The sequence below is a fragment of the Pongo pygmaeus genome, chromosome 1, assembly GCF_028885625.2.
Source record: "Pongo pygmaeus isolate AG05252 chromosome 1, NHGRI_mPonPyg2-v2.0_pri, whole genome shotgun sequence".
NCBI classification, from domain to species: Eukaryota; Metazoa; Chordata; class Mammalia; order Primates; family Hominidae; genus Pongo; species Pongo pygmaeus.
In genome coordinates this window covers 94075514-94092702 of record NC_072373.2, presented here as the reverse complement: position 1 = coordinate 94092702, position 17189 = coordinate 94075514, and the positions used below count along the sequence as shown (strand labels likewise).

The 17189-nt window shown below is 51.1% G+C and overlaps 3 protein-coding genes across 14 annotated transcripts in view; 1 reads left to right on the top strand and 2 right to left on the bottom strand.

The window, feature by feature from the left end:
• Window positions 1-4633, bottom strand: part of SMG5 (SMG5 nonsense mediated mRNA decay factor) — a 35982-nt gene extending 31349 nt beyond the window's left edge. For 3 of the 5 annotated variants that reach the window (XM_063650431.1, XM_063650429.1, XM_063650432.1), the window contains exon 1: window positions 2119-2256. In XM_063650431.1, coding sequence (XP_063506501.1) covers window positions 2119-2192 — 74 coding nt within the window. In that variant the 5' untranslated portion in view covers window positions 2193-2256. Of the gene's footprint in view, window positions 1-2118; window positions 2369-4488 lie in introns of those variants that run through there. The other 2 variants (XM_063650427.1, XM_054479651.2) reach the window with 2 other exon arrangements.
• Window positions 2133-12292, top strand: TMEM79 (transmembrane protein 79). 3 transcript variants are annotated; one of them, XM_063650437.1, is made up of 5 exons: window positions 2638-2938; window positions 3808-3933; window positions 4721-5520; window positions 5799-6012; window positions 11262-12292. In XM_063650437.1, the coding sequence occupies exons 3-5, from the start codon at window positions 4764-4766 to the stop codon at window positions 11473-11475; spliced, it is 1185 nt and encodes a 394-aa protein (XP_063506507.1). In that variant the 5' UTR covers window positions 2638-2938; window positions 3808-3933; window positions 4721-4763; the 3' UTR covers window positions 11476-12292. The 3 variants fall into 3 exon arrangements, with proteins under 3 accessions (XP_054335702.1, XP_063506508.1, XP_063506507.1); XM_054479727.2 differs by lacking the exons at window positions 2638-2938; window positions 3808-3933 and adding an exon at window positions 2133-2578; XM_063650438.1 differs by lacking the exon at window positions 3808-3933 and having other exon boundaries at window positions 2636-2938.
• On the bottom strand, window positions 8782-15552 carry GLMP (glycosylated lysosomal membrane protein). Of its 6 annotated transcripts, none has more exons than XM_054479675.2 (6): window positions 15379-15542; window positions 14612-14869; window positions 14210-14410; window positions 13864-14082; window positions 12734-13057; window positions 8782-8966 (listed from the first exon to the last, which is right to left on the bottom strand). In XM_054479675.2, the coding sequence occupies exons 1-6, from the start codon at window positions 15496-15498 to the stop codon at window positions 8847-8849; spliced, it is 1242 nt and encodes a 413-aa protein (XP_054335650.1). In that variant the 5' UTR covers window positions 15499-15542; the 3' UTR covers window positions 8782-8846. The 6 variants fall into 6 exon arrangements, with proteins under 6 accessions (XP_054335650.1, XP_054335664.1, XP_063506504.1 ...); XM_054479689.2 differs by lacking the exon at window positions 8782-8966 and adding an exon at window positions 9944-10978; XM_063650434.1 differs by lacking the exon at window positions 8782-8966 and adding an exon at window positions 9944-10229.
• Between the last annotated feature and the right edge of the window lie 1637 nt (window positions 15553-17189).

Genomic DNA, 17189 nt, shown 5'->3' with positions numbered 1-17189 from the left:
AACTGGGCAGCCTAGAGATGGATGCCAAGCCCTTTTGGCCAACCTGGCCCTCGATGCCAGGGGCAGCACCAGTGATTTACTTTATACCAGCTCAGTCTCTAGGGCAGGGCTTTTATCTTTGGTGCCATGGAAAGAGCTAATGGGAGTGTATATTTTTATAGACAAGCTCCACAGCTCTCCTTATATCCTTAATCCAAAAAAAGGTAAATAACCACCACTCTAGGAAGTTCTAATTGAAAACACTTAAATATGAGAGGGCTCACCACTTTTTTCTCATTTTCCATCAGATCATAAGCTCCTCCACTAAACTATAATCTCTCTTAGAACAAAAACTACAAAATCTAGCCGTGTGTTTCATTCACTATTGTACTCCTGGGCCTAGCAAAAACAAAACTGTTTTTAAAAACAAATAACTAATGAATTGGCCTAATTAATTAATTGGTGCTTCCAGGCTCCTTTCTCCTGCTGCCCTTTCTTCTGACTTAAAATATTTCAGAATTTCATATCCGTAAACAGCTAGGTGTGGGAGTTCCCCAAATTTCTGAAGCTCAGAGTGACAAGTCCATAGTCTAACAACACATTTATCTTGAACAGAGAAATCAGACTTTCCTCCTAGTTCCTTCCACGGATCACCACTGCTACAATAAATTATAAAAACAGTGATTGGCTGCCTCAAATTTCTACCCTGCTCAAAGCCAACAACACAATTACAGGCAGATACCCACGTGCACATAGGTAAGCCACAAAGGCAAACACATCAGCTTAGGTGAGTCCTGTGAATATAGGTTTAAGAAAGAACTACATTTGACGACAACTGCAAGGATGACCAGAGCCATCCCCAAACGCTGGAGACAAGGAATATTGCAGACACTGCCCACGCTCTGTCTGACAGGCAGCACTGACACTCGGCAGCATGATGAGGCACACGTGCCACCCCCAGCCAACTCCTCACCCGCCTGGGGACTGCTTGGGGCAGCCCATAGTGGGAGCCCAGGGGCCGCTAGATTGAATCACTTTTCTATTTTTGGAGCAGCCTATACTCCCCTCTGCCTCTGGCTTACAAAGCCAGAGAAGGCAAGATGCCTACTCAAAGAGGAAAAGACAACATGCTCTTGATTCTTTCACCATCAAAATGTGGCCAAGGCTCTGAGGGTCGTCTTCTCATGCAAAAACATCCGTGTTCTATAAAGCCTGAGCTAAATGAAAACCCCAAACTCTACTCTGTAGTAGAAGGCACAAAACTCAGTTTCCACGCTTCATCCTATTTTGACCTAGTTGTGGAGCCCATGTTCTAGTTGACCTACACAACAAATTCTCCACCTTTGATGGGAAGAGCTCATTCGGGCCTGTTCCCAACAGAGGGCTGAAGGGCTGAAGATGTGACTTGTGGAGCGTGGGTGGCATTATGGAAATCAGAAACCAGGAACGGAAGTTGCCTGGCAAGACTACAGTCATGAGGCTGGGAGGAAGGCAGGACTCAGGAGTCCCCATGTGCCCGGAATTGCCTCCCAAATCCCAAGAACGCTGTGGACACAAAGTCGTTCGTGACCCTTCCAGGCCAAGACTTTCTCATTCGGACTCCTCAAAATTAAAGCCGTATGGGACTTTAGAGCACATCCAATTCAAATCTTTCTTTTTAAGGATAAGGAAACTGAGGCCCAAGGTCACACCGTGAGAGAGTGGCAAAGGACGGACCTGAACCTAGCTCCACCGACTTCAGTCCAAGACTCTTCCTTGTAAATCCCACAGGATTCCAAGCACCGTTCCCTTCCGGGTTTTTCTACACCTGTGACCCCACCTTCACCTACCCAACCCTTCCAGCCTTCAATTCCCACACTATTACCACAACTCCACAAAGCTTAGTGCCCGCCCCAAGCAAGCTCACTGCAGAGGAGATTCCTCCACGTGCTTCCCTCCAAACCTCCCACCCACCCAATTGCTCCTTTCAGTTCCATCCCGAGTTACTACGGGACCCCGCCCCGCCTCCAAAATTGCACCCTCCTTTCTCGCCCTCACCTCACCCCGACACCCGGGCCCCGCCCGCCCGGGAGGCCCCGCCCCTCGCCGTCTCCCCACTTCCCTCGGCGGCTGGGGCTCTCACGCCCTGGCCCCTCTCACCGGTAAAGCCGCTTAGTGTGGAGGACTTTTGCTTCGGGCTCGCTGCTCTCCCCTGTGGGGGGGCCTTGGCTCATGGTGCCCGGGTCCGGGGGCAGCTCCCGGTCACAGGCCCCCGCCACCCACCACTACCGCTACCACTGCCGTCTCCGGCCGTAGCCGCAGCCGCCGCCGCCACCGGCCCTGCTCGGCCGCCATCGCTGTGAGGCGGCTGCCCGCGACAGCTCCTCCTCCGCCTGCCAAATCTCGCGATGGCAGCCGCACAGTTGCGGACCAGTGGCCTGCTGCTACGAAATCTCGCGAAACTCGTTTTTCCCTCCCGGGAAGTTGCCAGAACTAACTCTGGGCAGCATGGCGTCTTTCCGGCTTCTCCAAACCCTTGCGAAAAACTTTATTGGCAAAGCTATCAGAGAACGGACAGTGTACCCACTGAGGCGGCCAAAGCTTAACTGGATCAGGGCAGGTGAGCTTACAGCTAGGAGCGTGACTACTTTGTCCTACAATAGTCATTTGGTCCATCCTTCTGCCCCTTTCCCGCCTCCCCGTTTGAGCCAATCCTCTTTCAGATTACTGGTTAGAGTGACTCCAGCTTTCCCTTTTCCCCCATAATTTAAACAAACAAAAAGTGCATGTGAAAGTTTCCTTGGAAAGGGCCGAGCATCACATAGGAGTAAAGCCCCGGAACAAATGACTTTTACAAGCGTCTCGGCCCTTCAGCTCCCCTCTCAAAGATTTCCAACTTGCATATCTATCTCTTACGAGCCAGTAACATTTATTGAACTGCCGTCTTCCAGCCACGGTGCAGGATTCTAGACACACAGAGGTGAGCAAGCTAGACACTATCCCTGCCCTCCCAAAGCTCAAATGATTTTAGGGATAAGGACTCATAGAAATGAGAAGCTAGTCCCTCACGTTTCTGTCTCCTGATCCTCACATTGGAAATCAGGGCAGGTGGGCTTACAGCTAGGAGCGTGACTGCTTTGTCTTGTTTTAGCTTAAAACCTAAGTTAAAAAGCAAGGGTGGTTTGTTTTGTTGTTGTTGTTTTTGCCTGTGTATGAATTGTAATGAGAACATAAATTGCCCTTCTACCGCTATGCTCCTGGCTCCAGCCACCCACCTTCTTTCTGTTCCTGAAACAGCCTAAGTCTTTCCCATCCATTGGTCTTTCACTTGCTGTTCCTCTGCCTGTAACACTCACACTCCTGATTTCCCATCAGGTTTCAGCTCAAATATTACCTTACCAAAGAGGTCTTCCGTATTAAAATTGTCTAATTGATTTAGTTGCTAGGCTTCTTCATTATCTGTTACCCCAATAGAACATAAGCTTCTCAAGGGCAGAGACCTCGACTGTCATCTTGTTCTCTTCTGTGTCTGCCTAGAATAGTTCCTAGCTAATAATTGGTGTCTAGTAAATATTTACTGAATGAATAAGTGTACAAATTCCATTTCTGGGTATCCCAGCCTACTCCGAGCACACTTTGTTGCACAAATCCACTTTTCTCCCTCTGCTTTCCTGAGCTGGGAGCTCTTACACATTCCAGGTGCCTAGAATGTGAACTTACCCCTTTGCCCAGCTGCATCCCAACTTTCAGAAAGGATGACATCCTCCTCTAATGCTTTTTTTTGTCGGCAAATTCAGCAGGGCGGGGCCTGCCCCTTTAATCTGGGCCCCACCTGCTCTGGTCAGACAGGTTTTGAGACACAGGTAAAGGGAGGGAGACAGAGAGAAATACTTGCAGAGCCAGCAGGTAGCTGGGCAGCTCCTTCCCGGATGGACGGATGGACGGACGCTGGGGACCCTGCACTCCATATGGAAAGTAAGAGGATGTCATGGGTCCAAACTGCAAGGTTTGGAGGGCCCTTGAGATGAAGGAAGGGAATCAGTCCCATCCAGAAGCAATGAGATGGAGGGCAGCAGGGAGGAGAGAAAGACAGGAGAGAAGGCATAAAAAACAGCCATGATCAGACCTAAATATCAGAATAGCAGACCCAGGCCCTGCAGAGATGGATGAGGTGGGCTAGCGAGGAGTTTGGGAACTGACCAAGTACCAATGAAGGAAAAGGGTGCCTGGAACTGCCAGCTCTTTGGGTCAGATTAGTTGGCAAATCACTGGTCTCACTTGGAATGCAGGAGGGTTCCAAGCAGGGATGTGTAGGGAGAAGGGGAGATGGGATAGTGGAGGGGAAGCTTCTCTGTCTACAGCAAGATCCTCAGTGGGAAAGAAACTTGGCAAAGTTCTAGACACCTCTTCTGCCTCCTATTTCTGCATTAGAGTGGCCATGACTCCAGGGGTTTTGGTGGAGGGGCATAGAAGGCGTGGGTGGAGGCTGACTGAGGCCACAGCTGCCAGGGCCTGTGTCCCTTGACTCACCCTCTCCTGTTGGACGGCATTTGATGTTGAAAGGGTGCCTCCATTTCAGCTGCTCACTTCCTTGCCTCCTCCCTCTGTTTCGGTGTCTTCCTCTGTACCACGTTCTCCCTAAGGCTCCAGAAGGGGCCAAAACCCATGAAGCCAGTTGCCCTGGAGAGTATGAGTTCTGTCAACCTGTCCTAATAACTAGAAGACAGGGGTTTCTGACAGAGCTTTCCTCTGCTCCCTGCAGGATGACATGACCTTGTGGTAGATCCCAGAACTGAGGCCCCAGGATGACAGAACAGGAGACCCTGGTCCTGCTGGAAGTGAAGAGGTCTGATTCCCCAGAGAAGAACTCACCCCAGACCTTGGTTCCCAATGGCCGGCAGCCAGAAAGGGAAGGTGGAGCCGAATCCCCGGGAGCTGAGTCCCTCAGAGTGGGGTCTTCAGCTGGATCTCCCACAGCCATAGAGGGGGCTGAGGATGGTCTAGACAGCACAGTAAGCGAGGCTGCCACCTTGCCCTGGGGGACTGGCCCTCAGCCCAGTGCTCCGTTCCTGGATCCCCCTGGCTGGCGGGACATTGAACCAGAGCCCCCTGAGTCAGAACCACTTACCAAGCTAGAGGAGCTGCCTGAAGATGATGCCAACCTGCTGCCTGAGAAAGCAGCCCGTGCCTTCGTGCCTATTGACCTACAGTGCATTGAGCGGCAGCCCCAAGAAGACCTTATCGTGCGCTGTGAGGCAGGCGAGGGCGAGTGCCGAACCTTCATGCCCCCCCGGGTCACCCACCCTGACCCCACTGAGCGCAAGTGGGCTGAGGCAGTGGTGAGGCCGCCTGGCTGTTCCTGTGGGGGCTGCGGGAGCTGTGGAGACCGTGAGTGGCTAAGGGCTGTGGCCTCTGTGGGAGCTGCACTCATCCTCTTCCCTTGCCTACTATATGGGGCATATGCCTTCCTGCCATTTGATGTCCCACGGCTGCCCACCATGAGTTCCCGCCTGATCTACACACTGCGCTGCGGGGTCTTTGCCACCTTCCCCATTGTGCTGGGTGAGCCTGTGAGAAGAAAGGGGGCATTGGGAAGTGGACTTGAGGAGGGCAGGGCCTGTCTGGCGTGGGGAGCAGGAGGGTTTCCCTTCACTTGGCCTGGGCCCCTCAGGGTCTCCCACCCCCTGCGAGTCTGCATGCCCATCTCCTCCCAGGACTACCTCCACCCCACTGTGTTGAGCCCATGCACTGCCCACAGTGAACCTGCCCCCAGCTTACTGCCTCTTGCGCCCTTCCCCTGCCTTTTCTGACCCTACCCTGTGTTTCCCAACTCCACCCAGGGATCCTGGTGTACGGGCTGAGCCTGTTATGCTTTTCTGCCCTTCGGCCCTTTGGGGAGCCACGGCGGGAGGTGGAGATCCACCGGCGATATGTGGCCCAGTCGGTCCAGCTCTTTATCCTCTACTTCTTCAACCTGGCCGTGCTTTCCACTTACCTGACCCAGGATACCCTCAAACTGCTCCCCCTGCTCACTGGTCTCTTTGCCGTCTCCCGGTAAGTTGGGACAGGAGGTGGAGCATGGGAGAGGGGATGGTGCTAGAGAACCTAGGTATCTGAATGTCTGCAGAGCCAGGGTCAGGAGCTTTCCGGATTCTACACTGGCCCAAATGTGTGCCCTGGGGAGATAAGTCCACCTTCTCTCTTGTACCTTACCTCAGCTGGTCAGCAGATGGAAGCCGATTTCAGAGACACATATAACCATGTGGAACAAGAAGGCTTTCAGGTGTCATCTAGATCAATGCACCCATTGCAGCCACTCCTATGGCAATCTGGTCAGGTAGCTGTTTTGGTCTCTAGTTGAACACCCCCTGTGACCAAATGTACAACTTAAAAATAGATATATTTTTTCAAAATAGAGACAAGACTGGGTGCAGTGGCTCATGCCTGTAATCTCAGCACTTTGAGAGGCCGAGGTGGCAGATCACTTGAGGTCAGGAGTTCGAGACCAGCCTGGCCAACATGGTGAAACCCTGTCTCTACTAAAAATACAAAAATTAGCTGGGCATGGTGGTGCACACCTGTAGTGCCAGCTACTCAGGAGGCTGAGGCAGGAGAATCGCTTGAGTCCAGGAGGTGGAGATTGCAGTGACACAAGATCGTGTCACTGTACTCCAGCCTGGACAACAGAGCTAGACTTCATCTCAAAAAAATAAATAGCCGGGTATAGTGGCTCACGCCTGTAATCCCAGCACTTTGGGAAGCTGAGGTGGGTGGATCACAAGGTCAGGAGCTCGAGACCAGCTTGGCCAACAAGGTGAAACCCCAAGTCTACTAAAAATACAAAAAATTAGCCAGGTGTGGTGGTGGGCATCTGTAATTTCAGCTATTCGGGAGGCTGAGGCAGGAGAATCGCTTGAACCTGGGAGGCGGAGGTTGCAGTGAGCCAAGATCGCACCATTGCACTCCAGCCTGGGTGACAGAGTGACACTCCATCTCAAATAAATAATTAATTAATTAAAATAAAAAAAATATAGAGATGAGGTCTCACTATGTTGCCCAGGCTGGTCTCAAACTCCCAGCCTCAAGCAGTCCTCCTGCCTCAACCTCCCAGTGTGCTGATTACAGGCATGTGCTACTGCTTCCAGCCTCAATTCTTCATATAAACCAGTCTTTTTCCATTTTTAAAGGTCCTAATTGTTAGACATTTCTTTATACTACACTAAACATTTTTGCCCAGATTCTGACCTCCAGAATTGCCTAGGACAAATTTAGATATTTGACACGACCTCTCAATCCCCCCACTCTAACACCCTGTCCCCCTAGTGTCTACTTTGCAAAATGGCCCTGGTTTCGTCATTGTCCTGGGAAGAAACTTCTGCCTGTCAAGGTTGGGGGGCCTGGTTGAGGGTACTGTCCTCTTCCTGTTTGTCAATGAGGGGAGGGCCCTGGTAGAGGGTACTGTCCTTTTCTTCATACAAACCAAGGACGTGTGAGCTCTCCTCGCAGCCTTCTTACTCTTTTTTTTTTTTTTTTTTTTTGAGACAGTGTTTCACTCTTGTTGCCCAGGCTGGAGAGTACAATGGCACGATCTCAGCTCACTACAATCTCCACCTACTAGGTTCAAGCGATTCTCTTGCCTCAGCCTCCCAAGTAGCTGGGATTATAGGCGCCCACTACCAGGCCTGGCTAATTTTTTATATTTTTAGTAGAGAGGGGGTTTCACTATGTTGGCCAGGCAGTTCTTGAACCCCTAACCTCAGGTGATCTGCCCGCCTCAGCCTCCCAAAGTGCTGGGATTACAGGCGTGAGCCACTGCGCCTGGCCCTTACTCTCCTTTCATTCAGACTTTGCCATCACCTAAAATCCTTAAGGGTACTTTGGGAGGCCGAGGCGGGCGGATCATGAGGTCAGGAGATTGAGACCATCCTGGCTAACATGGTGAAACCCCGTCTCTACTAAAAATATAAAAAAATTAGCCGGGCACGGTGGCGGGCACCTATAGTCCCAGCTACTCGGGAGGCTGAGGCAGGAGAATGGCGTGAACCCGGGAGCAGAGATAGCGCCACTGCAGTCTGGGCTGGGCGAAAGAGTGAGACTCCATCTCAAAAAAAAAAAATCCTTAGGGGTATTTTCACATGAACTACTGTTAATCTAGAAGGCATCTTTGAATTTCTTAACCCAAATGCAGGTCTTTTCTTTCCATTTTCCCTAATACATATGCTCTTGTTACTTTTTTTTTTTTAGATGGTGTCTTACTCTGTTACCCAGGCTGGAGTGCAGTGGCGCAATCTTGGCTCACTACAACTTCTGTCTCCTGGGCTCAAGCAGTTTTCCTGCCTCAGCCCCCCGAGTAGCTGAGATTACAGGTGTGAGCCACCATGCCCAGCTAATTTTTTTTGTATTTTTAGTAGAGACAGGGTTTCACCATGTTGGCCAGGCTGGTCTCGAACTCCTGACCTCAGATAATCCACCCACCTTGGCCACCCAAAGTGCTGGGATTACAGGCATGAGCCACCACACCTGGCCTGCTCTTCTTACTTTTGATACAGGATTCCAGGTAGCTTGCTAAAATAAAATATTCTTCCTATTGAGCTAAAATTAGTCTTCCTGTCACTTCTGATTGTGGTCCAGAAGTCAGTTGTCCCACCAGCCTCCTGACCATCATGCAGCCTTGCATTTTCTCCCAGTAGGTTTTCCCGAAATAAATATGTTCCTGCTCATGTAACTCAGCCTCCCATCTCAAACTCTAGGGGAATACCGGTCTCAGATAGAAGTTGGCTTAAGCAGTAAAAATCATCAGGGAGCTAAAGGAAGACTCAGTGATTGTCTGGTCCAGGCTTCCCATTTTACAAAGGGAAAATCACAACAGATTAGGGGAAGAGAGTTGCTCAGGTCAGTCGGCAATAGTGGCAGGACTGGAATCCAGGTCCTTTCCCTCTCTTATCCAGGGTCCTTTCTTCTTCACCATGGACAAGTTCATTAAGCAGTTTGTGCCTCAGTTTCATCATCTGTAAAATGAGGTTGTTATGAGGATTAAATGAGTTAATTCACGTAGAGTGCTTAAAACAATCTGGTACTTGGGGCCGGGCGTGGTGGCTCACACCTGTAATCCCAGCACTTTGGGAGGCCAAGGCAGGTGGATCGTGAGGTCAGGAGATCAAGACCATCCTGGCTAACACAGTAAAACCCCATCTCTAATAAAAATACAAAAAATTAGCCGGGTGTGGTGGTGGGTACCTGTAATCCCAGCACTTTGGGAGACCAAGGCAGGTGGATCACCAGGTCAGGAGATCGAGACCATCCTGGCTAACAGGGTGAAACCGCGTCTCTACTAAAAATAAAAATAAAAAATTGGCTGGGCATGGTGGCGGGTACCTGTAGTCCCAGCTACTCGGGAGGCTGAGGCAGGAGAATGGCATGAACCTGGGAGGTGGAGCTTGCAGTGAGCTGAGATTGGGCCACTGCACTCCAGCCTGGGCGACAGAGCGAGACTCCGTCTCAAAAAATAAAACAACAAGAACAACAAAAAAACAGTCTGGTACTTGGTAAGGGTTCATTATGCTATGCTGCTTCCTAGTGCAGAAGAGAAGCAGCAGTTACTCTTCCCTCCCTTTCACAGGTAAAAAAGAATAGAGGCACATGAATTATGTAATAAGTGGTCCTTCATATATTAAGAAGTGATCCTTCATATATTAAGAGGAAGTTGCTCTCCCCTCCCTCCATTGAGGGGTGTGTATTGAACATATCTTCCACGAAATCTGTGGCTGACCCATCCTCTGGGCTTCAAGCTCTCCTGGAGGTGGCTTTTTTCCTCTCTTTACCTCTGCCCCTCAGATTGGCAGAAGGGAAGGTAATGAACAGGTTTGGGTTCAAATCATGGCTTTGCTATTTCCCAGATGTGTGATCTTGGACCAGTCTTACTTAACCCTTGGAATCTTAGTTTCTTCATCTGCAAGAGGATAAATACAATGGAACACACTGCAGCTATAAAAGAATGAGAAAACCATTTTTATATTGACATAAAATGATCTCCAAGTTATATTAAATGGAGGAAAAAAAAAATGCAGAGAACAGTCTATATAGTATGCTGCCGTACTTCAAAAAAGGGAAAAATAACTTTTTGCTCATATATGCACTTTTTAAAAAATCACTCAATGTACTATCACATTGGCTCTTCTTCCTTCTTCCTTTTTCCCCCTTCTTCCTCCTTTCTTTCTTCTTCTTCCTTCTTTCTTCTTTTCTTCTTCTTTCTCCAAGAAAAGCACACTGGTCTTTAAGAAAAAAAAAAAAAAAAGTCTGCTGGGCATGGTGGCTCACACCTGTAATCTCAGCACTTTGGGAGGCCAAGGCACTTTGGGAGGCTGTGGTGGGAGGACTGCCTGAGCCCAGGAGTTGGGGGCTGCCACTGCACTCCAGCCTGGCTGACAGAGACCCCATCTCTAAAAAAAAAAAAAAAAAAATAGGCCAGGCGCGGTGGCTCACGCCTGTAATCCCAGCACTTTGGGAGGCCAAGGCAGGCTGATCATCAGGTCAGGAGATTGAGACCATCTCGGGTGAAACCCCATCTCTGCTAAAAATACAAAAAATTAGCCAGGTGTGGTGGCGAGCGCCTGTAGTCCCAGCTACTCGGGAGGCTGAGGCAGGAGAATCGCTTGAACCCGGGAGGCGGAGGTTGCAGTGAGCTGAGATCGCACCACTGCACTCCAGCCTGGGTGACAGAGCGAGACTCCGTCTCAAAAAAAAAAAAAAAAAAATAATAATAATAAATAAAAATCACTCAGTGCACAAGAAACCACAATATTGATGCCTGGGGTGGGGGTGGGGGAAAATAGGGTGGGAATCGGTAAAGAGAGGAAGATATTTTACTATACTCATTGAATTTGCTCAAACATTTTAAAGTTTGTGCAGCCAGGTGTGGTGGCTCGCATCTGTAATCCCAGCTACTCAGCAGTCTGAGGTGAGAGAATCACTCAAGGCCAGAAGTTTGAGCCCAGACTGGCAACATAGCAAGACCATGTCTCTAAAAAAAAAAAAAAAAAAAATCGAAAAGTAAATAAAAGAGGGAAAGGAATAACATACTCAACTTCATAAAGATGTGGGGAAGTCAAAATCAATCACTTATAGTAATTAGCGCTGTGCCTAATACATGTTAAATGCATAAACTTTGGCTGTATTTGGAAGTACCAGCCATATCCACCAACTGCATCTGCCTCCCCTATTTACTTCCCCCCACCGTCAGCCTATTGCCAATCGGCTGACGCGCTTCCCTGGAGAGTAGCCTGACCCTTTTCTTGCCCCCATAGGCTAATCTACTGGCTGACCTTCGCCGTGGGCCGCTCCTTCCGAGGCTTCGGCTACGGCCTGACGTTTCTGCCGCTGCTGTCGATGCTGCTGTGGAACCTCTACTACATGTTCGTGGTGGAGCCGGAGCGCATGCTCACTGCCACCGAGAGCCGCCTGGACTACCCGGACCACGCCCGCTCGGCCTCTGACTACAGGCCCCGCCCCTGGGGCTGAGCCGCTCCGCTCTCGCCCTCGGAGTAGCGGGTAGCGGCGTGGGTCAGACACATCTTTGAACCTTGTGGCCAGGCCTGGACTTCGCCCCCAGGCCTAGGACCGCGGTGGGTGGAACCCTGCTACTGCCCCAACAGGGACTCCAATCAGTCAGAGTTCTCCCCTTGCCGGAGCTGCCCTTCACCTTTGGGGCCCCAGACAGTCATAAGGGATGGACTTAGTTTTCTTGCAGGGAAAAAGGTGGACAGCCGTGTTTCTTAAGGATGCTGAGGGCATGGGGCCAGGACCAGGGGAGAGGCACAGCTCCTTCCTGAGCAGCCTCCCCCCACTGCCACAAGGCTCCCTAATGCTGGACTCTGCTCCACTCCCTGGCTTCCCGTGAGGCAGGAGGCAGAGCCACAGCCAAGGCCCTGACCACTTCTGTGCCAGTTGTCGAAGCAGAGCGCCTCAGGGACGCTGGAAATGCCTTAAGGATAGAGGTCGGGCATCACATCAAATGGGACTGTGGTGTTTGGTGAAAACCTTCCTGGGGATCTGGATTCGGGACCCTCCATGACTGGGCTATTTACTATTTACAGCTGGCCAGTCCAGAGCTGCTGCTCTTTTACCTATTTAGGCCCCTGTAACTTCCCACCTTTAAACTGCACAGAAGCCATGCCTCTCCCACGGGAAGAGGGGAGCAGACAGGGAAATCTGCCTCCCAAGAGGGATGTGTGTGTGTTTGTGCCCACACATGGTGGCTGGGGAGTGCCTGGATGGTGCGGTGGTTGATGTTAACCTAGTGTGAGTGTATGTGTGTAACAATAAATTACTACCAGTCTTTGCTGGCTCTTTCTTCCTGTTTGTCCCCCAGTCTCGAGTGTCCCTTCCCTGTTTAATTCAGATGACGATAGAAACCTCCCAGCTCTACCTGGTGGAGCGGGACTGGCAGGTTCCTTGGTTCCACAGCAAGGAAATGGAGCCTCAAACAGAAACTTGCCTTCCAAGCCCATCTCTTAGCCCTTCCATTCCCTGGAACCAGCCCAAGACCAGCCCAACAACACTCACACATCAAGAGACTGGAGCCCTGTGAAAAAAAATAAATCTATTTTCTTGTCTTCCAGGGCAGCCAACCAGTCAGAATGCCTCTCATTTAGGCCTGCAAGTCCCATCCAAGGGAAATGTGTGGAGATGCAAGAAGGCAACACCAAGGGGACCTTATCAATAGCCCTGTTCCCTGCCCCCCTCCAAAGTTCCCCCCAAGGTAGGAAGGAAGCCCCACCTGGGGGTCTCCAGGAAGTCGAGGCTGGCCTCTGAGGTTCCACAGAAAAGCAAGACGGGGGAGTGAAGGAGCCGGCTGGAACTTGATGCTCCAACCTCCAGAGTTTTGAGGCACAGCAAGACAGGTCCAGTAATGTCCTTCCCTCCAGAGAGCGGGCCTTAATTTATGGACTGGTACTCTGAGTACTTCCTGTGGTGCAGCAGCAGAACCAAGCCGCCCCCTAGCAGCATGAGCCCTGGGGCACCCAGGGCCACTGCCATGATGCCCAGGACTAGTGGGGACAAGCCGTCCACTGGAGGGAAGCCCACACCCAGGAGCATTGACCTAGAGCAAGCAGAGAGAGAGAGGTAAGCGGGCTTAGGAGGAAAGGCTGGGAGGCTCAGCCTTTGTCCACTTCAACTCCCCAAGTCCCCGGCCCAAGCCCTGGCTCTCACCAGCTGAGGTAGTGTTGGTCCCAGTAGCCAGGGCCTGTGGAAGCCCCGAACGTCAGATTGAAGGCACAGAAGTTATTCTGGGACCCAAAGAAGGCTCGGACAATGGGTGACTGGGGAAGAGAGTATGCTAAGGCAGGATGAAGAGGGGAAGCTTGGCAGGGCAGGGCTGATTCTCGGCCCCCCGGCTTCTGGGAGTAAGCCACTGGTCGCCACTGTGCGAAGCCTGCTGGGAGGGAGCCCCACAGCAGCTGGTCCAACTGGGAAGAAAGGCAAACAAGGGAGGGTAAAGAGGACCAAGCTGTGCCCAACCCTCTTTTCCCTGCCTCTCCCAGCCTTATTCTGTGACTAGCAGCAGGAGTCCTGAGTCCTAGGCAGGGCTTCAATCCCTCCTCTGTAAAAATGGGGAGTTTGACTGGGTGAGGACTGAGTTGTTTTCCAAGCCTCCAAGTCTGGACTCAGCCCTCCTCTTGGCCCCCAGGCCCTTGCAGATCTCCATCTGCCAGAGTGTAAGTCGTATTGCACTTCCTGTCTGTCTCCACTGAGGGCAGAGACTGGTCAGATTCATTAGCACAGTGCCTAGCTCTTAAACGACCCAAAGAAAGTGTTGCTAAATGGCAAATGGTTGAAAGAGTTTTAGGTCCCAATGGTGTCCCACCTGCATTCCTCACCCATCTGCCTCTCTCCAGGAAGCCTGACCTGGAAGACGGCCGGTGCATATTCATCATCGATGGAGTGCTGCTCCTGCATTGAGGGGCAGTCAGGGCCCTGGCCCAATGTGGCTACCTCCAGCCCAAACAGGGAATGGTTTCCCCGGGGAGAGGCTCCAACCAGGGCCACCTCTAGCTGACAGGTGTCTGCTGTGTGCAGGAGGCGAGGGGGTTGGGCTGGTCGGCTGGACCTGGAAAAGGCCTGGACCTAGGAAGGAAGAAGCATGGGCGGTGTGGGAAACAGCTGGATGCCTGTGCTTAAGGGCCATCTCCATCATTAAATCCTACCCTCACAAATCAGGTTTTTGAGCTCTTTCCGATTTCCCACGCCTTACCCTGAAGGCCAGGCTGCCATTGGCAAAAGTCCTGGTAGGGTCGTTCATGGGGTGGCCTTGAAATGTGGCACTCAGGGTGGCAGGATCCAATGAATCAGTGATGTTGTTCCAAGAGAAATCGGCCAAGGAGTATGGAGGATACGGTCTTCCTGGAGGCTTTGCTGCCGTATTGGACACGTTGGTGCTGTCAAACTCAAGTAGCTGGAAGGGTGGGGGTGGGGTGGAACTGGGCTTGCCTCCGTTTTTCTCCCGAGACCACACCCCCCCACTCACCCCCTACCAAGGCTTTCATATCTGAGTCTATTTCACCCACCCCCAGTCTTTAGTTCCACCCTCTAATTGGAACTAATTCCAATTAGTTCCTCTGCACTCTTCTCCTTGGTTTTCTCCCAACCTCCTCACCCTGGTAAAAACAAGGGCAGAAGAAAACTGAATGCTGTCCTTAGGGAGCACCATCAGGCCCCCATCGGGCTCAGGGGATAGCAGGCGGCTCCAGTTGACGCTCAGGGTGCTGTGGGGGGTGTTGGTGGCCACCATTACCACTGCCAGAGGCCCCAGGCTGCTCCACACATAGTGCAGTGTGGAATTGGTGCCCACTGCCCGGATATGAAGCAGGTTCTGCAGGGGGCCCAGCCAGTTAGGGATGACCTCCAGAGACACCTGGAACATGGAGTAGTGGAGGGTTGAGGGAACAGGATCAAGGAGAGACACAGGCAAAAAAGAAGCTTGAGGGGAGGGGGGCTTGGAAAGTGCTGGAGAAAGGATGGGATCTTGGGGACTAGACAAGAGGAATGTGTGCGGGAGCTGAGGGAACCCTGGGGTAAGGGGCAGTGGGGGCAGGATGAAAAGGGGTAGGGTAGAGGGTACAGCCAGGACTCCCATGACCCTGGTGGGCAGGTCAGGGCACAGGGCTGGGAAGAAGAAAACATTCAACACTTGCCTGGACCTGGGTCACCCAGGGCTGAGTCAGGGTCCAGACATCACCCTCACATTCGCCCTACTCCAGAATCCCGCCCCATGACCCATGACCATCTCCCACACCCTCCAGGTTGAAGAACCTTCCTCTTGGCAGCCACCCTCCACCCCTAGCCCCTGGATGCCCGGTTCCAGCCACCCTGCCAGGGTAGCATTTCCTGAAACTTCTATCGCTGTAGCCCCAGGGCCCTCACCTGGCGGGTCTTCTCCCCCAGCAGGCCAAATGGGGCTGCAAACAGAAGTAGAGTCCAAAGGAGCAGGGGGCTGGAGGCACAGTGCCCCCAACCCCAGCCGCGCTCCACAGAGCCGCGCATACGGCCACAATTCAGCCGACGGAAGAGGTGCCAGAGGGTCACATGACTCGGGTTCAGCTGATCCCTTTCAAGGGCGGAGCCGCCAAACCAGTTTTTGCTTTTTTCAAAAATTTCCTTCCGTCAGCACCATTTAATGTATTAAAGAACAGCTTTGTATTCTATCTTAAAACAGGAAACGTCACAGTGTCTTACAAGTAATACAATTTAATATGGTCACAAGATTTTAAGTGAAAAAAATACATTATTCATGCTACAAGTTTTCAGTCTTCCTTGGACAATGCCAAAAACACAGTATTCAAATGGCATGTTGTAAGAGGAACGTGAAATCTCATTTTGACACAAAGACAGGTTAAAGAAAATAAACCCAACAGGGAACTACTCCAGGACCAGTACATTGCCTTAAGTCCCCGACCCTGTCCCATTGTGGAACTCATACACCTGCTTTCTACTCCAGCACGTGAAACTCTGCGGTTCTTCTTCCCTGTGAACTATGAAACTCTCTGGGGTTCTTCTTCCTTGCCTAACATTTCAACAAAAATTGTAAATATTTAGAGATGTGTCACTAAATGACAACAACATACTTCCAAAAAAGCCAACTTATTTGTTAAATGTTGAAAGAAAAGGCCGGGCGCGGTGGCTCACACCTGTAATCCCAGCACTTTGGGAGGCTGAGGCAGGTGGATCACGAGGTCAGGAGTTCAAGACCAGCCTGGCCAAGATGGTGAAAGCCCGTCTCTACTAAAAATACGAAAAATTCACTGGGCGTGGTGGCAGGCCCCTGTAATCCCAGTGGCAGGTGCCTGTAACCCCAGCTACTCGGGAGGCTGAGGCAGGAGAATCACTTGAATCCGGGTAGCAGAGGTTGCAGTGAGCCAAGATCGTGCCACTGCACTCCAGCCTGGGCGACAAGAGCGAAACTCTGTCTCAAAAAACAAAACAAAACAAAACAAAACATATATATATATATATAGAAAGAAGGGGCTAGGCTGGGCACAGTGGCTCACACCTGTAATCTCAACACTTTGAGAGGCCGAGGTGAGTGGATCACTTAAGGTCAGGAGTTAGAGACCAGCCTGACCAACATGGTGAAACCCCATCTCTACTAAAAATACAAAAATTAGCCAGGCGTGGTGGCAGGTGCCTGTAATCCCAGCTACTTGGGAGGTTAAGGCAGGAGAATCGCTTGAACCTAAGAGGCAGAGGTTGCAGTGAGCCGAGATCGTGACATTGCACTCCAGCCTGAGCAACAAGAGGCAAAACTCTATATCTCAAAAAAAAGAAAGAAAGAACAGGCTAAAATTTGGTGAAATTTAAAAGGGTTGTAGAAAACTTTGGAGTGTTTGTTTTCTTCCGTTCATTCTGATTTTATTTATTTTGAGACAGCATCCTGCTCTGTCACCAAGGCTGGAGTGCAGTGGCACAATCACGGCTCACTGCAGCCTCAAACTCTCGAGCTCAAGTGATCCTCCTGCTACTTAGCCTCCCAAGTAGTTGGGACTTCATGCACATGCCACCATGCCTGGCTAATTAAAAAATTTTTTTTTGTAGAGACAGGGTCACACTATGTTGCCCAGGCTGGTCTTGAACTCCTGGGCTCAAGTGATCCTCTCACATGGACCTCCCAAAGTACTGGGATTATAGGGGTGAGCCACCACACTAGCCATCACCCTGATTTTAGAACACAGGGCTTG